The sequence below is a fragment of the Oncorhynchus keta genome, chromosome 7, assembly GCF_023373465.1.
Source record: "Oncorhynchus keta strain PuntledgeMale-10-30-2019 chromosome 7, Oket_V2, whole genome shotgun sequence".
In the NCBI taxonomy this organism is placed as follows: Eukaryota; Metazoa; Chordata; class Actinopteri; order Salmoniformes; family Salmonidae; genus Oncorhynchus; species Oncorhynchus keta.
The window spans coordinates 1,609,654-1,636,943 of NC_068427.1; the positions used below are offsets into that span (position 1 = coordinate 1,609,654).

The 27,290-nt window shown below is 43.0% G+C and overlaps 1 protein-coding gene across 4 annotated transcripts in view; it reads left to right on the forward strand.

Moving 5' to 3' along the window:
* The window catches only part of LOC118385783 (striated muscle preferentially expressed protein kinase-like), a 101,366-nt gene that overhangs the window by 37,181 nt on the left and 36,895 nt on the right, over window positions 1-27,290 (forward strand). For 3 of the 4 annotated variants that reach the window (XM_052521837.1, XM_052521838.1, XM_035772960.2), the window contains exons 8-14: window positions 8,777-9,006; window positions 11,102-11,221; window positions 13,926-14,030; window positions 15,770-15,976; window positions 16,152-16,275; window positions 20,673-20,845; window positions 21,120-21,232. In XM_052521837.1, coding sequence (XP_052377797.1) covers window positions 8,777-9,006; window positions 11,102-11,221; window positions 13,926-14,030; window positions 15,770-15,976; window positions 16,152-16,275; window positions 20,673-20,845; window positions 21,120-21,232 — 1,072 coding nt within the window. Of the gene's footprint in view, window positions 1-8,776; window positions 9,007-11,101; window positions 11,222-11,273; window positions 12,414-13,925; window positions 14,031-15,769; window positions 15,977-16,151; window positions 16,276-20,672; window positions 20,846-21,119; window positions 21,233-27,290 lie in introns of those variants that run through there. The other variant, XM_052521839.1, reaches the window with a different exon arrangement.

Sequence of the window (27,290 nt, forward strand, 5' to 3'; positions counted from 1 at the left end):
TCCAGAGCCTTTCCGTTCACCTTCCCACTCCTGGGCCAGACTACACTCAATTATATGACCCACTGAAGAGATGAGTCTTCAGTAAAGACTTAAACGTTGAGACCGAGTTTGCGTCTCTTCATGGGTAGGCAGACCGTTCCATAAAAATGGAGCTCTATAGGAGAAAGCCCTGCCTCCAGCTGTTTGCTTAGAAATTCTAGGGACAATTAGGAGGCCTGCGTCTTGTGACCGTAGCGTACGTGTGGGTATGTACGGCAGGACCAAATCAGAGAGATAGGTAGGAGCAAGCCCATGTAATGCTTTGTAGAGAGCTTCTGGTCAGCGGGGTGGTGGCACCGGGATCCTCATCTCTCCCAAGTGGTCTTTCTCTCTTTCTCCCCTTACCCATCTGTCTATCGCCTCCTTTGAATTCCATGCTGTCACAGTTACCAGCCCTTTCAAGCTTAACATCCTTATCATTTATCGCCCTCCAGGTTCCCTCGGAGAGTTCATCAATGAGCTTGATGCCTTGATAAGCTCCTTTCCTGAGGACGGCTCACCTCTCACAGTTCTGGGCGACTTTAACCTCCCCACGTCTACCTTTGACTCATTCCTCTCTGCCTCCTTCTTTCCACTCCTCTCCTCTTTTGACCTCACCCTCTCACCTTCCCCCTACTCACAAGGCAGGCAATACGCTTGACCTCATCTTTACTAGATGCTGTTCTTCCACTAACCTCATTGCAACTCCCCTCCAAGTCTCCGACCACTACCTTGTATCCTTTTCCCTCTCGCTCTCATCCAACACTTCCCACACTGCCCCTACTCGGATGGTATCGCGCCGTCCCAACCTTCGCTCTCTCTCCCCCGCTACTCTCTCCTCTTCCATCCTATCATCTCTTCCCTCTGCTCAAACTTTCTCCAACCTATCTCCTGATTCTGCCTCCTCAACCCTCCTCTCCTCCCTTTCTGCATCCTTTGACTCTCTATGTCCCCTATCCTCCAGGCCGGCTCGGTCCTCCCCTCCCGCCTCCGTGGCTCGACGACTCATTGCGAGCTCACAGAACAGGGCTCCGGGCAGCCGAGCGGAAATGGAGGAAAACTCGCCTCCTGCGGACCTGGCATCCTTTCACTCCCTCCTCTCTACATTTTCCTCCTCTGTCTCTGCTGCTAAAGCCACTTTCTACCATTCTAAATTCCAAGCATCTGCCTCTAACCCTAGGAAGCTCTTTGCCACCGTCTCCTCCCTCCTGAATCCTCCTCCCCCTCCTCCCTCTCTGCAGATGACTTCGTCAACCATTTTGAAAAGAAGGTCGACGACATCCGATCCTCGTTTGCTAAGTCAAACGACACCGCTGGTTCTGCTCACACTGCCCTACCCTATGCTCTGACCTCTTTCTCCCTCTCTCTCAGATGAAATCTTGCGTCTTGTGACGGCCGGCCGCCCAACAACCTGCCCGCTTGACCCTATCCCCTCCTCTCTTCTCCAGACCATTTCCGGAGACCTTCTCCCTTACCTCACCTCGCTCATCAACTCATCCCTGACCGCTGGCTACGTCCCTCCCGTCTTCAAGAGAGCGAGAGTTGCACCCCTTCTGAAAAAACCTACACTCGATCCCTCCGATGTCAACAACTACAGACCAGTATCCCTTCTCTCTTTTCTCTCCAAAACTCTTGAGCGTGCCGTCCTTGGCCAGCTCTACCGCTATCTCTCTCAGAATGACCTTCTTGATCCAAATCAGTCAGGTTTCAAGACTAGTCATTCAACTGAGACTGCTCTTCTCTGTATCACGGAGGCGCTCCGCACTGCTAAAGCTAACTCTCTCTCCTCTGCTCTCATCCTTCTAGACCTATCGGCTGCCTTCGATACTGTGAACCATCAGATCCTCCTCTCCACCCTCTCCGAGTTGGGCATCTCCGGCGCGGCCCACGCTTGGATTGCGTCCTACCTGACAGGTCGCTCCTACCAGGTGGCGTGGCGAGAATCTGTCTCCTCACCACGCGCTCTCACCACTGGTGTCCCCCAGGGCTCTGTTCTAGGCCCTCTCTTATTCTCGCTATACACCAAGTCACTTGGCTCTGTCATAACCTCACATGGTCTCTCCTATCATTGCTATGCAGACGACACACAATTAATCTTCTCCTTTCCCCCTTCTGATGACCAGGTGGCGAATCGCATCTCTGCATGTCTGGCAGACATATCAGTGTGGATGACGGATCACCACCTCAAGCTGAACCTCAGCAAGACGGAGCTCCTCTTCCTCCCGGGGAAGGACTGCCCGTTCCATGATCTCGCCATCACGGTTGACAACTCCATTGTGTCCTCCTCCCAGAGCGCTAAGAACCTTGGCGTGACCCTGGACAACACCCTGTCGTTCTCAACTAACATCAAGGCGGTGTCCCGTTCCTGTAGGTTCATGCTCTACAACATCCGCAGAGTACGACCCTGCCTCACACAGGAAGCGGCGCAGGTCCTAATCCAGGCACTTGTCATCTCCCGTCTTGATTACTGCAACTCGCTGCTGGCTGGGCTCCCTGCCTGTGCCATTAAACCCCTACAACTCATCCAGAACGCCGCAGCCCGTCTGGTGTTCAACCTTCCCAAGTTCTCTCACGTCACCCCGCTCCTCCGCTCTCTCCACTGGCTTCCAGTTGAAGCTCGCATCCGCTACAAGACCATGGTGCTTGCCTACGGAGCTGTGAGGGGAACGGCACCTCAGTACCTCCAGGCTCTGATCAGGCCCTACACCCAAACAAGGGCACTGCGTTCATCCACCTCTGGCCTGCTCGCCTCCCTACCACTGAGGAAGTACAGTTCCCGCTCAGCCCAGTCAAAACTGTTCGCTGCTCTGGCCCCCCAATGGTGGAACAAACTTCCTCACGACGCCAGGACAGCGGAGTCAATCACCACCTTCCGGAGACACCTGAAACCCCACCTCTTCAAGGAATACCTAGGATAGGGTAAGTAATCCTTCTCACCCCCCCCCCCCTAAAAAGATTTAGATGCACTATTGTAAGTGGCTGTTCCACTGGATGTCATAAGGTGTATGCACCAATTTGTAAGTCGCTCTGGATAAGAGCGTCTGCTAAATGACTTAAATGTAAATGTAAATGTAGGTTAGCAGTAAAACCATGAAATCAGCCCTTGCCTTAACAGGAAGTCAGTGAAAGGAGGCTAGCACTAGAGTAATATGATAATTTTTGGGGGTTCTAGTCAGGATTCTAGCAGCCGTATTTAGCACTAACTGAAGTTTATTTAGTGCTTTATCCGGGTAGCCGGAAAGTAGAGCATTGCAGTAGTCTAACCTAGAAGTGACAAAAGCATGGATTAATTTTTCTGCATAATTTTTGGACAGAAAGTTTCAGATTTTTGCAATGTTACGTAGATGGAAAAAAGCTGTCATTGTAATGGTCTTGATATGTTCTTCAAAAGAGAGATCAGGGTCCAGAGTAAAGCCGAGGTCCTTCACAAAGATTAATTGTCAGATTCAACAGAAGATCTCTTTGTTTCTTGGGACCTAGAACAAGCATCTCTGTTTTGTCCGAGTTTAAAAGTAGAACGTTTGCAGACATCCACTTCCTTATGTCTGAAACACATGCTTCGAGTGAGGGCAATTTTGGGGCTTCACCATGTTTCATTGAAATGTACAGCTGTGTGTCATCCGCATAGCAGTGAAAGTTAACATTATGTTTTCGAGTGACATCCCCAAGAGGTAAAATATATAGTGAAAACAATAGTGGTCCTAAAACGGAAACCTTGATGAAAAACCAAAATTTACAGTTGATTTGTCAGAGGACAAACCATTCACAGAGACAAACTGATATCTTTCTGACAGATAAGATCTAAACCAGGCCAGAACTTGTCCGTGTAGACCAATTTGGGTTTCCAATCTCTCCAAAAGAATGTGGTGATCGATGGTATCAAAAGCAGCACTAAGGTCTAAGAGCACGAGGACAGATGCAGAGCCTCGGTCTGATGCCATTAAAAGGTCATTTACCACCTTCACAAGTGCAGTCTCAGTGCTATGATGGGGTCTAAAACCAGACTGAAGCATTTTGTATACATTGTTTGTCTTCAGGAAGGCAGTGAGTTGCTGCAACAGCCTTTTCTAAAAAGCTTGCTTGCTTGCTTCAGAGCTCGGGTATTTTCTGTGTACCGGGAGCTAATTTCTTATGAGAAATGTTTTTAGTTTTTAGGGCTGCAACTGCATCTAGGGTATTGCGCAAGGTTAAATTGAGTTCCTCAGTTAGGTGGTTAACTGATTTTTGTCCTCTTGCGTCCTTGGGTAGACCGAGGGAATCTGGAAGGACATCAAGGAATCTTTGTGTTGTCTGTGAATTTATAGCACGACTTTTGATGTTCCTTGGTTGGGGTCTGAGCAGATTATTTGTTGCAATTGCAAACGTAATAAAATGGTGGTCGGATAGTCCTGGATTATGAGGAAAAACGTTCAGATCCACAACATTTATTCCATGGGACAAAACTAGGTCCAGAGTATGACTGTGACAGTGAGTGGGTCCAGAGAGATGTTGGACAAAACCCACTGAGTCGATGATGGCTCCGAAAGCCTTTTGGAGTGGGTCTGTGGACTTTTCCCTGTGAATATTAAAGTCACCAAAGATTAGAATATTATCTGCTATGACTACAAGGTCCGATAGGAATTCAGGGAACTCAATGAGGAACGCTGTATATGGCCCAGGAGGCCTGTAAACAGTAGCTATAAAAAGTGATTGAGTAGGCTGCATAGATTTCATGACTAGAAGCTCAAAAGACGAAAACATCGTTTTTTTTTGTAAATTGAAATTTGCTATCGGAAATGTTAGCAACACCTCCGCCTTTGCGGGATGCATGGGGGATATGGTCACTCGTGTGTAGCCAGGAGGTGAGGCCTCATTTAACACAGTAAATTCATCAGGCTTATGCCATGTTTCAGTCCGGCCAATCACATCAAGATTATGATCAGTGATTAGTTCATTGACTATAATTGCCTTTGAAGTAAGGGATCTATAACATTAAGTAGCCCTATTTTGAGATGTGAGGTATCATGATCTCTTTCAATAATGACAGGAATGGAGGAGGTCTTTATCCTAGTGAGATTGCTAAGGCGAACACTGCCATGTTTAGTTTTGCCCAACCTAGGTCGAGGCACAGACACGGTCTCAATGGGGATAGCTGAGCTGACTACACTGACTGTGCTAGTGGCAGACTCCACTATGCTGGCAGGCTGGCTAACAGCCTGCTGCCTGGCCTGCACCCTATTTCATTGTGGAGCTAGAGGAGTTAGAGCCCTGTCTATGTTGGTAGATAAGGTGAGAGCACCCCTCCAGGTAGGATGGAGTCCGTCACTCCTCAGCAGTTCAGGCTTGGTCCTGTTTGTGGGTGAGTCCCAGAAAGAGAGCCAATTATCTACAAATTCTATCTTTTGGGAGGGGCAGAAAACAGTTTTCAACCAGCGATTGAGTTGTGAGACTCTGCTGTAGAGCTCATCACTCCCCCTAACTGGGAGGGGGCCAGAGACAATTACTCGATGCCGACACATCTTTATAGCTGATTTACACGCTGAAGCTATGTTGCGCTAGGTGATCTCTGACTGTTTCATCCTAACATCGTTGGTTCCGATGTGGATAACAATATCTCTATACTCTCTACACTCGCCAGTTTTAGCGTTAGCCAGCACCATCTTCAGATTAGCCTAGCGTCTCACCTAGCCACTAGCCCAGGGAAATGCGTAGCGCCAAATCATATAGTACTCGTTAAAACTCAAACTTTCATTAAATCACACATGCAGGGTACTCAATTAAAGCTACACTCGTTGTGAATCGAGCCAACATGTCAGATTTTTAAAATTATTTTCGGCGAAAGCATGAGAAGCTATTATCTGATAGCATGCACCCCCCCCCCCGAAATACCTGAAGGGGACGTAAACAAAAGAATTAGCGTAGCCGGCGCTACACAAAACGCAGAAATAAAATGTAAAACATTCATTACCTTTGACGAGCTTCTTTGTTGGCACTCCAATATGTCCCATAAACATCACAATTGGGTCTTTTACATCGATTAATTCCATCCATGTATACCCAAAATGTCCATTTATGAAGCCCGTCTGATCCAGAAAAAAACAGCTTTCAAAACGCAACGTCATTTTTTTTTTATTAAAAAAGTTGCCTATAAACTTTGACAAAACACTTCAAACTACTTTTGTAATCAAACTTTAGGTATTTGTAAACGTTAATAATCGATCAAATTGATCACGGGGCGATCTGTATTCAATAGCAGCAAGTCTTGAAATCATGGTCGATATTCTCTCTTTCATAACTTCCCCCGGTGTACCCTCTGACAGGAAGTGCCTATTTCTCATTTCACCAAGGATTAACTTCAACCCAATTCCCAACACTGGCGACATCGTGTGGAAGCTGTAGGAACTGTAAACTGGGCGCTATCTATTTTCCCTTGCCATAGACAATACAGGGACCTCGCAGAGGGATATATATTTTTTGTGAACAGTTTTTCCTTGGGGTTTTGCCTGCTACACACGTTCTGTTATAGTCACAGACATAATTTAACCAGTTGTAGAAACTTCAGAGTGTTGTCTATCCACACATACTAATCATATGCATATACTATATTCCTGGCACGAGTAGCAGGACGTTGAAAATTTGCGCGATTTTTAACAAAAAGTTGAAAAAAAGCACCCGATCTTTCTGTAACGTCGGTAGCCCTGCCCCCTGGTAAACAGTGTATGATCGCTGGATGATTCGTTTTAAGTCTAATACTGCGGGTAATGGATTCGCCAATGACTAGAGTTTTCAATTTGTCAGATCTAATGGTGGGAATCTTCGGCGTCTCAGACCCTGTAACGGGAGGAGTAGAGACAAGAGAAGGCTCGGCCTCTGACTCCGGCTTGCTGCTTAATGGGGAAAACCGTTCGGTTGAGCATTCCTACAGCATTTCCTTCCAGAAACCGTGAGAAAGTTGTCCGGCTGCGGGGACCGTGCAAGGGGATTTATACTAATGTTACTATCTGTACTTACTGGTGGCACAGACGCTGTTTCATCCTTTCCTACACTGAAATTACCCTTGCCTAACGATTGCGTCTGAAGCTGGGCGATCGTTCTCCTGTATAACATGAGAACAGCGACTGCAATTAGAAGGCATCATGTTAATGTTACTACTTAGCTTCGGCTGTTGGAGGTCCTGACGAACCATGTCCAGATAAAGCGTCCGGAGTGAAAAAGTTGAGGGAAAAAACAAAAATATAAACGGTAATTAAAAAGTAAAAACCGTAAAGTTGTCAGGTAGCAAAATAGGTTGGCAACAAAACACACAGCAACACGTAAACAAGTCTGCAAGTTGTGACCGGAAATGGCGTACCAGAGGTGTTTTGCCATGGCTGCTAGGGTTGGGGGGAATTGTAACACCATGTTAAAATTACCCTGAGTCAAGCAGACAAATGATGAAAACAAGTTATTTTAACTTTAAGATAGTATGAATTATACAAATAATTGTGTAATTGTCACAATTCAATATCCTTGGGGTCATGTAGAGTGCCAAAGGAGTGGTAAACATATATCACCTGGGCACCATTAGACTATTCAATATATTGTGAGACAAACCGAACCAAACAGGGGTGTTACTGTAAATATTGGTTACATACATACAAATCATTATTTCTTGCAAAATCATTACATATGTCTATGATGATATGATAGTTCATGTTTTTTTAAAGTTAATTGAGTTTATTTGGTTTATTTCTTAGGCATTCCATTTGACCCCAGTTACTGTTACAATTGCCCCTGGCATGGGGGCAAATGTAACGTCAGGACTTTTCAGATTTAAAATCTATATTTTGATCTGACCGTTTTATGCACAGACCTAAATCAAATCAAATGTTATTTGTCACATGCTTTGTAAACTACAGGTGCAGACTAACATTGAAACGCTTACTTAAGGGTCCTTTTTCAACAATGCTGAGTTAAACATAAAAAGAAAATACAAATACAAATATTGACACCAGGAAGAAATACATAGTGAATAATGAATAACAATAACTAGTAAAAATAACGTGACTATGTACAGGGAGTACCAGTACCGAGTCGATGTGCAGGTGTACGTGGTAATTGAGGTAGCTATTGTATGTACATATACAGTAGGTAAGTGATTAGGCAACAGGATAGATAATAGACAGTATCAGCAGCATTTGTGGCGATTGTGAAAGTGTGTGTGTGTGTGAGTATGCTATCAGTATGCATGTGTCCGCGTGTGGAAGAACTTTACTGGCCTGCACAGAGCCCTGACCTCAACCCCATCGAACACTTTTAGGATGAAATGGAACGCTGACTGCAAACAAGGCCTAATCACCCAACATTAGGGCCCGACATCACTCATGCTCTTGTGGCTAAATGGAAGCAAGTCCCAACAGCAATGTTCCAACATCTAGTAGAAAGCCTTTCCAGAAGAGTGGAGGCTTTTATAGCAGCCAAGGGGGGACCAACTCCATAGTATTGCCAATGATTTTGGAATGAGATGTTCGACAATCAGGTGTGCACACTACATGACAAAAAGTATGTATGAAAATCCCCTCAAATAAAACATTCTCTACTATTGTGTCATATTGATCAAATGCTGGAGAATAGAGACAATTTAAGTTTTAGCTTCACTGTCTAAATACAACATTTTGAAATAATCTAGCCTAGATTTCACAATCCATATTAAGCAAATTCAACAAGTTGCTCTCTCTCTCTCTAACAACTCCCTCACCCTTTTTCATTTCATTCCCTCCCTGCTCTCCTCCCTCCAAAGGGTGAAGCTAGAAAAGATGCCGTCCATCCCAGAGGAGCCTGAGGTGCTGGTCAATGAGGTTGAGCGCTTCATCATGCCTGACTTTGTCAAGCCACTGTACGACCTGGACGTGATTGAGGGCAAGGAGGCCGTGCTCAAGTGCAAGGTGGCCGGCCTGCCGTACCCCACAATCGTGTGGTTCCACAATGGCAAGAAGATCGACAGCATGGAGGACAGGAAATTGACACAGTGTGAGTTGAGATTAGTACTTTATTAGTGCAGCTATATACACCTTAGCCAAATACATTTAAACTCAGTTTTTCACAATTCCTGACATTTAATCAAATAAATAATTACTTGTCTTAGGTCAGTTAGGATCACCCCTTTATTTTAAGAATGTGAAATGTCAGAATGATAATATAGAGAATTATTTATTTCAGCTTTGATTTATTTAATCACATTCCCAGTGGGTCAGAAGGTTACATACACTCAATTAGTATTTGGTAGCATTGCCTTTAAATTGTTTAACTTGGGTCAAAGCGTAGCCTAGTGGTTAGAGCGTTGGACTAGTAACCGGAAGGTTGTGAGTTCAAACCCCTGAGCTGACAAGGTACAAATCTGTCGTTCTGCCCCTGAACAGGCAGTCATTGAAAATAAGAATATGTTCTTAACTGACTTGCCTGGTTAAATAAAGTTAAAAAAAAATAAAAATAAAAAAATGTTTCAGGTAGCCTTCCAGATGCTTCCCAAAATAAGTGCATTTTGGCCCATTCCTCCTGACAGAGCAGGTGTAACTGAGTCAGGTTTGTAGGCCTCCATGCTCGCTCAAACTTTTTCACTTCTGTCTACAAATGTTCTATGAGATTGAGGTCAGGGTTTTGTGATGGCCACTCCAATACCTTGATTTTGTTGTCCTTAAGCCATTTTGCCACAACTTTGGAAGTATGCTTGGGGTCATTGTCCATTTGGAAGACCCATTTGAGAGCAATATTTAATTTCCTGAGTGATGTCTTGAGATGTTGCTTCAATATGTCCATATAATTTTCCTACCCCATGAAGCCATCTATTTTGTGAAGTGCACAAGTCCCTCTGCAGCAAAGCACCCCCACAACATGATGCTGCCACCCCCGTGCTTCACGGTTCAGATGGGGTTCTTCGGCTTGCAAGCCTCCCCACTTTTCCTCCAAACATAACGACGGTCATTATGGCCAAACAGTTCTATTTTTGTTTCATCAGACCAGAGGACATTTGTCCAAAAGGTACGATCTTTGTCCCCATGTGCAGGAGCAAACCGTAGTCTGGCTTTTTTATGCCGGTTTTGGAGCAGTGGCTTCTTCCTTGTTGAGCGGCCTTTCAGGTAATGTCGATATATGACTCCTTTTACTGCGGATATAGATACTTTTGTACCTGTTTCCTCCAGCATCTTCACAAGGTCATTTGCTGTTGTTCTGGGATTGATTTACACTTTTCACACCAAAGTACATTCATCTCTAGGAGACAGAACACATCTCCTTCCTGAGCAGTATGACGGCTGCGTGGTCTCATGGTGTTTATACTTGTGTACTATTGTTTGTACAGATGAATGTGGTACTTCAGGCGTTTGGAAATTGCTCCCAAGGATGAACCAGACTTGTGGAGGTCTACAATGTTTGTTCTGAGGTCTTGGCTGATTTCTTTTGATTTTCCCATGATGTCAAGCAAAGAGGCACTGAGTTTGAAGGTAGGCCTTGAAATCCATCCGCAGGTAAACCTCCAATTGACTCAAATGATGTCAATTAGCCTATCAGAAGCTTCTAAAGCCATGACATCATTTTCTGGAATTTTCCAAGCTGTTTAAAGGCACAGTAAACTTAGTGTATGTAAACTTCTGACCAACTGTAATTGTGATACACTTAATTATATGTGAAATAATCTATCTGTAAACAATTGTTGGAAAAATGCCTTTTGTCATGTACAAAGTAGATGTCCTAACTGACTTGCCATAACTATAGTTTGTTAACAAGACATTTGTTTAGTGGTTAAAAAATGAGTTTTAATGACTCCAACCTAAGTGTATGTAACCTTCCGACTTCAATTGTAAGTCCAACTACGACTTTCATACACTCATACACTTCATACACTTCATACATCACCATATTTTGTAAAATTGTCCAAACTTTGTCCAAAATTAAATGCACCATAATTTATAGGTAGTGTTTCTATATTTGATTAATCAGTTGTTGTACAGCAATGTTTTTTGGGAAACATCTTGAACGCTAACAACGGACTTTTAGCAGGATATAATGATTAGCTTAACGCTATGATGCGCTTTGGGAAACTCACACCTGTGCTGTTCCTCTCTTCCAGTCAGAGACATTCACAGCCTGGTCATCAGCTCTGTCTGCCATGCTCACGGAGGGGTGTACAAGAGTGTCATCTCCAACAAGGTGGGCAAAGCCACTTGCTATGCCCATCTATTTGTGACTGGTGAGGAATCCCAGATTACTTTTTGTTAATACTTACAGTACTGGAAGCTGTTAGGTTCAACTTTTTCTGAGTAAATAACCCACTGACACTAGTGAAGCTTAACCCAGTTTAATTCTTCCCAAAGGGTCTACACAGCTGTATTCGGGCAAAGACATGTTTCCACCACTACAAATATATATTCTCCACTTTAGGCACTCCTCCTTCTCTCAAATAATTACATCTTATGGTTCGACAGGAAGAGGGTAAAAGGGTAATGAATCATAATTTCACCCTTCAGGGGATCTGACCTGACCTCTCCCCTCCTTTGCCTAATCCACAGATGTCCATATGCTTCTTCTATAGCAATCATGTGACATCCAACACATTCCAAAGCCATCTGTCTTTCAACAGAGAACCATTAACCTCTGTCATAAAAAACAGTCTCTTCCACTCCTTTTCTACTATGCTTATGCGTATAGCAATGTTCAAATTTCACCCCGAATCCAACAGTCCCTCCATTTGAAAAATAGCTTCCTAATGTTAAATTTACATAAACTTGGAAATTACTTTTTAAAAAAAAGATAATACATGAATTTAAAAAACAAACAAATTAGTATCAATGAACAATGATAACAAAACATGAATTGACAAAAACTACCAAATGATTATAAGTGAACAAACAATGTTAGCAAACATTCACCGTGAGGTTTACAAACTCAGAGACATATGGCCTCTGTTCTATGATCACACCATACACAATTGTATTTCCATCTCTCATCACACAATGAAATGACATTTCAGCTGAATCTGCTATCTTGTTACATGTCAGCTGGAGCACTTTTTGTTTCTCCACTCTCTCCTGCTGGTTCTTACGAGTGCGATAGCATACGACTTGGAAAGCAACAAAAAGACACACAAAACAAAGCAGTATTAACAATGTGAGAAGCTTTGCATAATTATATATGCTTGAAAACCAAAGTCTGACACCATAACAATTCCCACTCTCTCTTCACCTGACTACTCCAGGATACTTTTCTGCTGGATTCCAGAAAAATGAAAGCCCTAAAAAGCCTACTCATGCTTTTGCCCAGTCTTCCCCTTTATGCCCCAGGTTCCAAGAGGTGTTCCCAAGTCATCCCATCCATTTTCACCTGATAGGCACGTCACCTGATATGCAATTGCGTATCCCTAATCAACATTACATCTTTTTGAGGTAACTCAGCACTCTATTTAATAAATGTATCTGACATACCGAAAATAAAGCCCTGTTGATTAAATTTGACAGTTTGCGGCAGCTGGAGTATGACACATGACTACAGTTTGCATTGATTTGTTGTTCACTCGCTCCCTCAAGCAAAATCGAGGGCAGAGGGGTCAAGTTTAGTGAATTGAACCTCCACGTACGATTGCAATCAAACTGTATCCATTTTCGATGGGGATTCCTCCGAGGGAAGTTGCTAGCGCGAGGGCTTAGAGGGTAAAAATGTGTTTGGACTGCAGCCCTAAGAAACGTTTCTAACAATTGTTCAAATCTATTATAAAATGTATATCCTCCTATTCAAGAAGTCCTTTACTGTAGGGTAGGTGGTAAAGGGATACTGTTTATATGAATAGGGGGATATACATTTTTATCGAAGATAAAAAAAACACTTATGGTGTTTACCTGTTTCGTCGAGCAATCCCGTATCCGGGAGCGTAATCATAGCCTCAAGCTCATTACCATAACGCAACGTTAACTATTCATGAAAATCGCAAATGAAATGAAATAAATATATTGGCTCACAAGCTTAGCCTTTTGTTAACAACAATGTCATCTCAGATTTACAAAATATGCTTTTCAACCATAGCTACACAAGCATTTGTCTAAGAGTATTGATAGCTATCATAGCATTAAGCCTAGCATTCAGCATTCAGCAGGCAACATTTTCACAAAAACAAGAAAAGCATTCAAATAAAATTATTTACCTTTGAAGAACTTTGGATGTTTTCAATGAGGAGACTCTCAGTTAGATAGCAATTGTTCAGTTTTTCCAAAAAGATTATTTGTGTAGGAGAAATCGCTCCGTTTTGTTCATCACGTTTGGCTAAGAAAAAAAAAAAGAAAATTCAGTCATTACAACGCCAAACTTTTTTCCAAATTAACTCCATAATATCGACAGAAACATGGCAAACGTTGTTTAGAATCAATCCTCAAGGTGTTTTTCACATATCTATTCGATGATAAGTCATTCGTGGCAGTTTGGTTTCTCCTCTGAAGCAAATGGTAAAATACACGCAGCTGGAGATTGCAACGGAGGACACCAAGCGGGGCACCTGGTAAATGTATTCTCTTATGGTCAATCTTCCAATGATATGCCTACAAATATGTCACAATGCTGCAGATACCTTGGGGAAATGACAGAAAGTGTAGACTCATTCCTTGCGCATTCACAGCCATATAAGGAGACATTGGAACAAAGTGCATTCAAAATCTGGGGCATTTCCTGTTTGAAATTTCATCTTGGTTTCGCCTGTAGCATCAGTTCTGTGGCACTCACAGATAATATCATTGCAGATTTGGAAACGTCAGAGTGTTTTCTTTCCAAAGCTGTCAATTATATACATAGTCGAGCATCTTTTCGTGACAAAATATCTTGTTTAAAACGGGAACGTTTTTTTATCCATAAATTAAAAGAGCGCCCCCTACATCGAAGAAGTTAAACACTTACTGTTTGGTTCTTTTCAGATGTTCTTCCAGACCCTCCAGATGGGCCCCCAGTAATAGAGGTGGTTACTGGCAAGACTATCACCCTGAGCTGGAAGAAACCCCGTAGGCTGGATCCCTCTATTGGTAATTTTCATTTCATTAGCATTTCTATCTTTCATTATAATGTGGATTGTGGAACCATGGTTCCATGTATTTCAAAAGCTAGCTGCTAGACAGTTGTAACATCACCCGATGAAAAATAAAAATGAAGTAAAGAATGATGTACAGTGGGGCAAAAAAGTATTTAGTCAGCCACCAATTGTGCAAGTTCTCCCACTTAAAAAGAGAGGCCTGTAATTTTCATCATAGGTACACTTCAACTATGACAGACAAGATGAGAAAAAAAATCCCGAAAATTACATTTTCGGATTTTTAATTAATTAATTTGCAAATTATTGTGGAAAATTAAGTATTTGGTCAATAACAAAAGTTTATCTCAATACTTTGTTATATACCCTTTGTTGGCAATGACAGAGGTGAAACGTTTTCTGTAAGTCTTCACAGGCCTCTATTATATTTTTAAGTGGGAGAACTTGCACAATTGGTGGCTGACTAAATACTTTTTTGCCCCACTGTATATCTTTACTGTATTTGGTATTACCAAGTTTATCATCAAAGGATATGGCACCAGGGTGAATCATTTATTGATTAAGAATATTGAGTAAGATGAGGCTGGAGGTATATCATAGCCATTTTCATAGTACAGGATAAGCTCTATACTGAACTAAAATATAAACACAACATTTAGTGTTGGTCCCATGTTTCATGAGCTGAAATAAATGTGATCCCAGAAATGTTCCATACACACAAACAAAGAATTTCTGCACAAACTTTCAGAAACCATCTCAGGGAAGTTCATCTTCTTGTTCATCCTGACCAGGGTCTTGACCTAACTGCAGTTCGGCGTCGTAACCGGCTTCAGTGGGCAAAGACTCATCTTCGATGCCCACTGACACACTGGAGAAGTGTGCTCTGCAAGGATGAATCCCGGTTTCAACTGTACCGGGCAGACGTGTGGGCGAGCAGGATGCTGATTTGCCCGATGGTGGAGTTGGGGTTATGGTATGGGCAGGCATAAGCTACAGACAATGAACACAAATGCACTTTATCGATGGCAACACAAATGCACTTTATCGATGGCAATTAGAATGCAGAGAATGCACATGCTGAGATCCTGACGCCCATTGTTGTGCCATTCATCTGCCACCATCACTTCATGTTCCAGTATGATAATGCACGGGCACGTCGCAAGGATCTGTACATAATTCCTGGAAGCTGAAAATGTCCCAGTTCTTCCATGGCCTGCATACTCACCAGACATGTCACCCACTGAGCATGTTTGGGATGCTCTAGATTGACATGTACGACAGCGTTTTCCAGTTCCTGACAATATCCAGCAACTTCACACAGCCATTGAAGAGGAGTGAGACAACATTCCACCGGCCACAGGCCACAATCAACAGCCTGATCAACTCTATGCGGAGATGTGTGGCTCTGCATGGGGAAAATGGTGGTCACACCAGATACTGACTGGTTTTCTGATCCACACCTCTTTCTTTTTTTTAATGTATCTGTGACCAACAGATACTTATCTATATTTCCAGTAATGTGAAATCTATAGATTAGGCCCTTCTGACATAATTTAAATGGACTGATTTCCTTATATGAACTGTTCTTTGAAATTGTTGCATGTTGCATTTATATTTTTCTTCAGTGTAGTATATGTTCAAGTTCATTCTGTTTGAATGCCATTCCAACAGGTCAAGGTTATCATCTGTCTACATGTATTCACACGTATCAAACATTTATTTTTGCCATTGCAGATCCCAACACGTTGATGTATGCCATCCAACAACAAGCACTGGGCTCGATCCAGTGGACCATCATAGTGTCCAGTCTGAAAGACCCTTGCTATACAGTGACCAGCTGCTCCAAAGGAGTCTGCTATGCCTTCAGGGTCCTGTCAATCACCACCAAGGCCTTTAGCAAACCCTCTCCGTCCACAGAACCAGTGCAACTTGTCAACAGAGGTATGAGCCATCAAATGAGGGCAACATGAATTGATGACATGATGCCTATATTAATGGTTTGTGGCAAGGGCTGGTTTAATAACAACATGTAAGCATGGCTTATAACAAATATGTAGTTTTGAAAATGTGATGAACTATCCCTTTAAAGAGATTTTAATTTAGAATTTCTTCCAAGGTCCATATCTTCAGGAGGGTCCGGTGATCATTGATAAGCCAGACATAGTCTATGTCCAGGAGAACCTGTCATTCAGCATCACCATCACTCTGAACCACGTCAACGCTTCAGTTATCTGGAAGAGGCAAGTCACACACTGTATCACTACAGCTGAAACACTAACAAGAATGTATTAACATGGTTATTTTAAGCAGATGCTTTAAATTTGAAGGTACAATTTAACGCATATTTAGTATACACTGAGGGTACAACAATTAAGGACACCTGCTCTTTCCATGACATAGACTGACCAGATGAATCCAGGTGAAAGCTATGATCTCTTATTGATGTCACTTGTCAAAGCCACTTCAATCAGTGTAGATGAAGGTAAGGAGACAGGTTAACTTCTCAAAGTATAGGGGGCAGCATTTTCACTTTTGGATAAATATCATGCCCAATTTCAACTTCATGCTACTCATGCCAAGAATATAATATATGCATATTATTAGTGGATTTGGATAGAAAACACTCTGAAGTTTATAAAACTGTTTGAATCATGTCTGTGAGTATAACATAACTTATGTAGCAGGTAAAACCCAGAGGACTAACCGTTCAGAATTTAGTTTTTTGAGGTCTCTGTCTGTTCAGTGAGTTCTCATTGCTAGCTAGGCATAATGCTATGCTAGGCTATCGATAAACTTACACAAATGCGTGTCTTGCTTTGGCTGTAAAGCATATTTTCAAAATCTGAGATGACAGGGTGATTAACAAAAGGCTAAGCTGTGTTTGAATATATTTCACTTAATGAATATGAATATTTTCTAGTATGACAATTCTCCCGGATCCGGGATGGGTAGTTACAAGAGGTTTTAAGAAAATCTATTTGCATATTTACCAAAGGGCCCCAGGGGACTGGTATTTCCCCCTTTGGACATATGACTCACATTGTGATTCATGCATCCCCCCCAAAAAAACAACACTGGTTGTGTTGGTTCCACTTGTCACCAGAGGGCGGCAAAGACCGCCCAAGAGACATTAACGACACTTAGGCGTGTCCTATTTACTCATTATAATTTCCCTGGGATCTCCTCCCAGACCTGGACTAAAGCATCCGCCAACTCCTGGACAGTCTGTGGTGCAATGTGGCGTTGGTGGATGGAGCGAGACATGATGTCCCAGATGTGCTCAATTGGATTCAGGTCTGGGGTCCTGCTGCTGGGTTGTTGCCCTCCTACGGCCTCCTCCACGTCTCCTGATGTACTGGCCTGTCTCCTGGTAGCGCCTCCATGCTCTGGACACTACGCTGACAGACACAGCAAACCTTCTTGCCACAGCTCGCATTGATGTGCCATCCTGGATGAGCTGCACTACCTGAGCCACTTGTGTGGGTTGTAGACTCTGTCTCATGCTACCACTAGAGTGAAAGCACCGCCAGCATTCAAAAGTGACCAAAACATCAGCCAGGTAGCATAGGAACTGAGAATTGGTCCGTGGTCACCACCTGCAGAACCACTCCTTTATTGGGGGTGTCTTGCTAATTGCCTATCATTTCCACCTGTTGTCTATTCCATTTGCACAACAGCATGTGAAATTTATTGTCAATCAGTGTTGCTTCCTAAGTGGACAGTTTGATTTCACAGAAGTGTGATTGACTTGGAGTTACATTGTGTTGTTTAAGTTTTCCCTTTATTTTTTTGAGCAGTGTATAAACAGCTGAATATGCGCTTTACCAAAACAATGCTGTGCGCAACATGCATTGCTCCTTCCGGTATGAAACTTCAATGGCGAATGACCCTCTTTACGCCGGAGTTTACTCCATGGGTTGATCTTCCAACACATAAACATTGCATATTGCCGTTTACCTCTGCTCATTGGCTATCTACCCAGCTAGATTTCAAGACGATCAGTGGTCATTGGGTTAAAATACAGTCAATCAAAGAAACAGAGGGCAAATCATTGGTGCACAATGATGTCATTACTTGTTGTCTTCAAATCGGTTTCTTTCAGTTAATACGTCCCGCGAAATGACCCATCATGTTTGGTTGCGTTACAAACAAACCAGTTGCAATGAAACCAAACATGACTGTAAAAGTCACGTTTTGTGTGTGTATTTACTTCTTGTGTGTCGTCGAAAATGGAATGAGACGGAATTCACGACAGAAGAGGTTCACAAAATGTTTTGTGTTAGGCTATAAAAATGGATTTTATCAAACAAAAGACCATTCATTGTGTAACAATGAGCATTGGGATTGCGAACAGAGGAAGATCGTCAAAGGTAAACTATTTATTTTATTGCAGTTTGTGATTTTGTTACGCCTGTGCTGGTTGAAATAGTTGTTTTTAATGAGGCTCTATCCTCAGATAATCGCAATCGTATTCTTTCGCAGAAATCCTTTTTTAAATCTGACAGCGCAGTTGGATTAGCAAGATTCTAGGCTTTCGAAATGTGAGACACTTGTATTTTCATGAATGTTTAATATGACTATTTATGTAGCAATCACCGTATGTTGTCGAATTTCATCCCGCTACCTGGTTCCGTGCGCAGAGAGGTTGAGTGAGTGTTTCTTTCCCTGTACCTCAGACATTATTTAAAGATATTTAAAAAATGTCAAACATTTTGTGCGACAGGTTTACATTGGGGGTTTCAATACATTTCTTGTCAATATAATTTACATGTGTGCAACCAAAACCTTGACAACAGACACTTCACAATTTGTGTGCCCTTTAACTTCTTGACGCTATCCATCTCTGTAGCGGGATAATTCTCATCAACAACCGCTGAATATTATAGCGCCACATTCAAATAATATTAGTAAAAATATTTATTTTCATCAAATCATAAGTGCAATATTGCAAAACACAGCTTAGCCTTTTGTTAATCCACCTGTCGTGTCAGATTTTGAAAATATGCTTTACAGCGAAGCCAAGCGTTTGTGTAAGTTTATCGATCGCTCGACAAAACATTATGTACACTTAGCATCAAGTAGCTTGGTCACGAAATCAGAAAAGTAATTCAATTAATCGTTTACCTTTGATGATCTTGGGATGTTTTCACTCACGAGACTCCCATTTACACAATAAATGTTCCATTTGTTCCATAAAGATTATTTTTATATCCAAAAAACCTCAGTTTGTTTGACGTGTTATGTTCAGAAATCCACATGAAAGAGCGGTCATGACAACGCAGACGAAAATTCCAGATAATATCCGTAATGTCCACAGAAACATGTCAAACGTTTAAATATATAATCGATAATATATCAACCGCAACTGTCTTTATCAGTAGGAGAGGGGAGAGGCAATGGCTGCCCAAACTCTGTTGCGTGAGCAAAACTCATGCGAACACCTGACACGATGTTATCTTTCTCGCTCATTTTTCAAAATAAAAGCCTGAAACTATGTCTAAAGACTGTTGACACTTTGAGGAAGCAATAGGAAAATGAATCTGGTTGATATCCCTATAAATGGAACATGGAGCCAAAATAGAAGCCACTTTCTGGTTTGATTTTCCTCAGGTTTCGCCTGCAATATCAGTTCTGTTATACTCACAGACAATATTTTGACAGTTTGGAAACTTTAGAGTGTTTTCTATCCTAATCTGTCAATTATATGCATATTCTAGCATATGGGCCTGAGAAATAGGCCGTTTACATTGGGAACGTTCGAAACATAAAAATAGTGCCCCCTAGCGTCAAGAGGTTAAGGTGCATCCTTTCTTACCAATGAAAAACCCACTAAACCAAAATAAAAAGACCCCACACAATAAATCAGTATTAACACCAATAACAAATATTCATTTGGTAAAAACAAACAAAATGGTCAGGCAATCCTTAATTTGGGAGATCCCTTAATTTAGTCTACCCTGACAATGTTACTAATTTCTGTTGGATATTCAGTTTCTACTTCACACTGTCTATTATTTTAAGATGAATATGTAATATGCTGAATTTATAAAATACATCAGCCAATTCACAAGGAAAGAGATACACTTTGGTGGGAGCTTCCTTTTTAAATATCCTTTCGTTCTCAAAACAAGGTTATGGGCGTACTGCCAAATTGCAGATACTGATAGTGAGGATTCAGTCAGTCACTTGCATGAACAAAGAAATTGATTATTAGAAAAGCAGAAACATAGAACACAGAAATTGGTTATTAGAAAAGCACAAACATAACATTTTCCATCACATGTCCTTGTTTTGTACACTCAGTGTATGTGGCCCATGTGGGAATCAAACTCACAACCTTCATATTGCCAGCAACCAGCACCATACTCCAACCCACTGTTGCCCTCAATCAATTGGCCATATTGTTCTTAACTGTATTTGAAAAGCACCATGCCCGTTCTCTGGCCTTCTCTTTTGCTTCACAACAATTGAGTTTACAAATATGCCAGTTTGCAAGAATGCCATTTTAATACCAAGTACTGTAGGATAAAAATATAAGATGTGTGAAACAGACACACAACAAAAGTTCTTACCCCTAAAATGTAACATCACCACGACAATGTGGTATCTAAGCTGCCTTATTGTTCTCTGCGATTAGGAGTGGAGTGGTCCTTGCAATCAAACCTGGGCTGTATGAGATGAGTATGCCTGATGATGACCAGCACTCTCTGAAGATCATGAGGGTGAAGAGTGGCGATGTGGGTCAACTGATGTGTGTTGCCTCCAACAAGTTTGGCGTCGACTCCTGCATCTTTAGTGTGGAAATGGCAGGTGAGTGCAATAATGACAGATTATGATAATGGTTTGAATTTACAGTATGTGTCTCTCTTTGCAGCTGCTCAAAGCGCTTTGCATTGTTTGGGAGTGGAAATTCTTCTCATCCACTATAGTAATGGCTAATAAGAAGTTAGCTACTTTTTCAAAATGCCATCGTCAGGAAATGTTGTCTGCTTCATGTTTTGTTTCCTTGCCATGATACTTTGAGTATCGGCATACTGAATAATGTGACAACAGTATCTAACACATTTTCATGTTCTCTCTGTAGCACCACCAACCTTTGAGTCCATCATGGAGGATGTGGATGTACACATGGGGGAGACACCTTGCTTGGCTGTGGTTGTGGAGGGCAAGCCCATTCCCGACATCCTTTGGTTTAAGGTGTATATCATTGTAACCCTTTATGAAATTGCACACTCATGCCATATATATACTCTATAGATAACTCGTTTGATAACCAGAATCTAGGTACCCTGCTGGTAACTGCTGAGAAGGTACATAAACAATGACTTGATACTCCAAATTATGTTTCAAATTAGTTTATAAAGCTTTCATAACGTGTTCATAAACACTACACAGATGTGTCACAAATAATCTATTACTCTATGTCATGCCAAATAAAGAGTTCATAAACAGTGGTGTAAAAAGTACCCCATTGCCAAACTTGAGTAAAAGTAAAGATACCTTAATATAAAAGTAAAATTGAAAGTCATCCAGTAAAATAGTACTTGAGAAAAAGTATTTGGTTTTAAATATACTTAAGTATCAAAAGTAAAAGTATAAATCATTTAAAATTCCGTATATTAAGCAAACCAGATGGCACCATTCTCGGGAGGCGAAGGTCGAGTCATGCATCCTCCGAAACATGACCCACCAAACCGCGCTTCTTAACACCGGCTACTTAACCTGTTGCGTCGAGCAATCCCGTATCCGGGAGCGTAATTATAGCCTCAAGTTCATTACCATAACGCAACGTTAACTATTCATGAAAATCGCAAATTAAATGAAATAAATATATTGGCTCACAAGCTTAGCCTTTTGTTAACAACACTGTCATCTCAGATTTTCAAAATACGCTTTTCAACCATAGCTCCACAAGCATTTGTGTAAGAGTATTGATAGCTAGCATAGCATTAAGCCGAGCATTCAGCAGGCAACATTTTCACAAAAACAAGAAAAGCATTCAAATAAAATAATTTACCTTTGAAGAACTTCGGATGTTTTCAATGAGGAGACTCACGTTAGATAGCAAATGTTCAGTTTTTCCAAAAATATTATTTGTGTAGGAGAAATCACTCCGTTTTGTTCATCACGTTTGGCTAAGAAAAAAAAAAGAAAATTCAGTCATTACAACGGCAAACTTTTTTCCAAATTAACTCCATAATATCGACAGAAACATGGCAAACGTTGTTTAGAATCAATCCTCAAGGTGTTTTTCACATATCTATTCGATGATAAGTCATTCGTGGCAGTTTGGTTTCTCCTCTGAAGCAAATGGTAAAATGCACGCAGCTGGAGATTGCGCAAGAATTGCAACGGGGGACACCAAGTGGGGCACCTGGTAAATGTAGTCTTTTATGGTCAATCTTCCAATGATATGCCTACAAATACATCACAATGCTGCAGACAGCTTGGGGAAACGACAGAAAGTGTAGGCTCATTCCTTGCGCATTCTCAGCCATATAAGGAGACATTGGAACAAATCGCATTCAAAATCTGGGGTATTTCCTGTTTGAAATTTCATCTTGGTTTCGCCTGTAGCATCAGTTCTGTGGCACTCACAGATAATATCTTTGCCTGCAGGCACCCAGCCCATCACAAGGAGTCGCTAGAGCGCGATGAGCCAAGTAAAGCTCCTCCGGCCAAACCCTCCCCTAACCCGAGCTACAATGGGCCAATTGTGCGTACTTTTGGGTGTCATGGAAAATGTATGGAGTAAAAAGTACATTCTTTTCTTTAGGAATGTAGTGAAGTAAAAGTAAAAGTGGTAAAAAAAATATCAATAATAAAGTATAGATACCCCAAAAAACTACTTAAGTAATACTAGTATTTTTACTGAGGTACTTTACACCACTGTTCATAAATGTGGCATAACTGTGTGGCATCATTACCAATCCCTATGTTGTATATGACATAATCCTGTGCTTCTTAAAGAGTGACAAAAGCATGGCTTTACTAAGGCTTTATAAATCCTATTAAATTGAACCATCACAAAACGTCTATAAACTTGTCATACACCCTGCTGGAAGATTGTAGCAGGTTGTAATCGAGCCCTGGTCACCAGCACGGGAACAGAATACCTGGTGGCTAGGTAGTCTCTGGTTCGACGACTCCAAATCATATTGGCTCTGACATTGCTGGTCCATTGACTCATCTAAATTCCCCTCACACCCTACAGTAACCTGTGGATCATGAGATAACTTTCATAAATCGGCAGTGCGACTTCATGTCGTGTCCTGTAATACTTCATTTGAAGTGAGACACCTTTGGTTATTCATAACACATCCATAAAGACTCTATATTACTTGACCCTGTACTCTCGCTATTGCTAACACAAGAGAGGTAAAATAAAAGTGAAAACAATACAAATACACAAATACACTTGTTCCCGAGCTGGCGGATGAATTGTTCCTGCCTCTGTATGCTGGAGGTACTGCATGTTAGATCCAACCTTGAAAGTAACAACAAAGAAAGTTTAGCTGGTCTGTTAGATATGCCTTTGTCACAACATCTGGATAAGGGCATTTCTGTGCTGCACTGAGAGGACAGATGAACGGCATTGTAGAAATTGTCCTACTATGTGTTATTATTTAGCCTCTATACTTACAGGTTTTATATTAGGGGTGAATCATTTCCCCATTCATTCTGTATGATGATTTATCATCTTGTATCCTTTTCCCTCTCGCTCTCATCCAACACTTCCCACACTGCCCCTACTCGGATGGTATCGCGCCGTCCCAACCTTCGCTCTCCCTCCCCCGCTACTCTCTCCTCTTCCATCCTATCATCTCTTCCCTCTGCTCAAACCTTCTCCAACCTATCTCCTGATTCTGCCTCCTCAACCCTCCTCTCCTCCCTTTCTGCATCCTTTGACTCTCTATGTCCCCTATCTTCCAGGCCGGCTCGGTCCTCCCCTCCCGCTCCGTGGCTCGACGACTCATTGCGAGCTCACAGAACAGGGCTCCGGGCAGCCGAGCGGAAATGGAGGAAAACTCGCCTCCCTGCGGACCTGGCATCCTTTCGCTCCCTCCTCTCTACATTTTCCTCCTCTGTCTCTGCTGCTAAAGCCACTTTCTACCACTCTAAATTCCAAGCATCTGCCTCTAACCCTAGGAAGCTCTTTGCCACCTTCTCCTCCCTCCTGAATCCTCCTCCCCCCCTCCTCCCTCTCTCTGCAAATGACTTCGTCAACCATTTTGAAAAGAAGGTCGACGACATCCGATCCTCGTTTGTTAAGTCAAACGACACCGCTGGTTCTGCTCACACTGCCCTACCCGGTGCTCTGACCTCTTTCTCCCCTCTCTCTCCAGATGAAATCTCGCGTCTTGTGACGGCCGGCCGCCCAACAACCTGCCCGCCGACCCTATCCCCTCCTCTCTTCTCCAGACCATTTCCGGAGACCTTCTCCCTTACCTCACCTCGCTCATCAACTCATCCCTGACCGCTGGCTACGTCCCTTCCGTCTTCAAGAGAGCGAGAGTTGCACCCCTTCTGAAAAAACCTACACTCGATCCCTCCGATGTCAACAACTACAGACCAGTATCCCTTCTTTCTTTTCTCTCCAAAACTCTTGAACGTGCCGTCCTTGGCCAGCTCTCCCGCTATCTCTCTCAGAATGACCTTCTTGATCCAAATCAGTCAGGTTTCAAGACTAGTCATTCAACTGAGACTGCTCTTCTCTGTATCACGGAGGCGCTCCGCACCGCTAAAGCTAACTCTCTCTCCTCTGCTCTCATCCTTCTAGACCTATCGGCTGCCTTCGATACTGTGAACCATCAGATCCTCCTCTCCACCCTCTCCGAGTTGGGCATCTCCGGCGCGGCCCACGCTTGGATTGCGTCCTACCTGACAGGTCGCTCCTACCAGGTGGCGTGGCGAGAATCTGTCTCCTCACCACGCGCTCTCACCACTGGTGTCCCCCAGGGCTCTGTTCTAGGCCCTCTCCTATTCTCGCTATACACCAAGTCACTTGGCTCTGTCATAACCTCACATGGTCTCTCCTATCATTGCTATGCAGACGACACACAATTAATCTTCTCCTTTCCTCCTTCTGATGACCAGGTGGTGAATCGCATCTCTGCATGTCTGGCAGACATATCAGTGTGGATGACGGATCACCACCTCAAGCTGAACCTCGGCAAGACGGAGCTGCTCTTCCTCCCGGGAAGGACTGCCCTTTCCATGATCTCGCCATCACGGTTGACAACTCCATTGTGTCCTCCTCCCAGAGCGCTAAGAACCTTGGCGTGATCCTGGACAACACCCTGTCGTTCTCAACTAACATCAAGGCGGTGGCCCGTTCCTGTAGGTTCATGCTCTACAACATCCGCAGAGTACGACCCTGCCTCACACAGGAAGCGGCGCAGGTCCTAATCCAGGCACTTGTCATCTCCCGTCTGGATTACTGCAACTCGCTGTTGGCTGGGCTCCCTGCCTGTGCCATTAAACCCCTACAACTCATCCAGAACGCCGCAGCCCGTCTGGTGTTCAACCTTCCCAAGTTCTCTCACGTCACCCCGCTCCTCCGCTCTCTCCACTGGCTTCCAGTTGAAGCTCGCATCCGCTACAAGACCATGGTGCTTGCCTACGGAGCTGTGAGGGGAACGGCACCTCAGTACCTCCAGGCTCTGATCAGGCCCTACACCCAAACAAGGGCACTGCGTTCATCCACCTCTGGCCTGCTCGCCTCCCTACCACTGAGGAAGTACAGTTCCCGCTCAGCCCAGTCAAAACTGTTCGCTGCTCTGGCTCCCCAATGGTGGAACACACTCCCTCACGACGCCAGGACAGCGGAGTCAATCACCACCTTCCGGAGACACCTGAAACTCCACCTCTTTAAGGAATACCTAGGATAGGATAAAGTAATCCTTCTCACCCCCCTTAAAAGATTTAGATGCACTATTGTAAAGTGGCTGTTCCACTGGATGTCATAAGGTGAATGCACCAATTTGTAAGTCGCTCTGGATAAGAGCGTCTGCTAAATGACTTAAATGTAAATGTAAATGATGTAGGCAGGATGGCAGGAACCTCCATCCTGGCCACATCGCCAAATGGGTCTATTGGGGAAAACAACACTTGATGTGATCAGGAAATTATATTGGATCAGGGCATTAATATGCCAAATTCCATAATAAACCAATAAAGTATGATCTCAAAAGCATAATTATCATTGGCATAGTATATTTTTCATGTTGTCTTACCATTAGAAGGGTTTCAACATCTTCTGCGAGTTCACTTTCCCTCTCCTCCTATGGAAGACAACAACTTACGCCCGATGCCACTCCGTCACTCATGTGAAGGATTTATTTTGGCTGCAATTTCTGAGGCTGGTAACTCTAATGTATATCCTCTGCAGCAGAGGTAACTCTGGGTCTTTCTTTTCTGTGGAAGTCCTCATGAGAGCCAGTGTCATCATAGCGCCTGATGGTTTTTGCGGCTGCACTTGAAGAAACTTGACATTTTCCTCATTGACTGACCTTCATGTCTTAAAGTAATGATGGACTGTCATTTCACTTTGCTTATTTGAGCTGTTCTTGCCATAATATAGACTTGGTATTTTACCAAATAGGGCTATTGTCACGTTCTGACTATAGTTATTTTGTGTTTTCTTTGTTTTAGTGTTGGTCAGGACGTGAGCTGAGTGGGCATTCTATGTTGTGTGTCTAGTTTTCCCATTTCTAGGTTTGGCCTGATATGGTTCTCAATCAGAGGCAGGTGTTAGTCATTGTCTCTGATTGGGAACCATATTTAGGTAGCCTGTTTTGTGTTGGGTTTTGTGGGTGGTTGTCTTCTGTCTTTGTGTCTATGCACCAGATAGGACTGTTTCGGTTTTTCACGTTTGTTGTTTTGTTATTTTGTAGTGTTCGCGTTTATGGTCTTTATTAAACATGTTGAACTCTAACGACGCTGTGCTTTGGTCCGATCCTTCGTCCACAGAAGAAAACCGTTACAGAACCAGCCACCACAAAAGAACAAAGCGGCGTGGTAATGGGCAGCAGCAGCGAAGTCACGATTTCTGGACATGGGAGCGAGACCTGGACTGTGTCACTACTTGGGAGGCGATAGACTGGTGGGCGGTCGACCCAGGGAGAGTGCCGGAGCCCGCGTGTGATTCTCTGGAGCAGTGTGAGGAGGGAAACCGGCGAATGGAGTCATCACGGCGGCGCGGTAGGAAGCCCGAGAGGCAGCCCCAAAAATGTATTGGGGGGTGGCCACACAG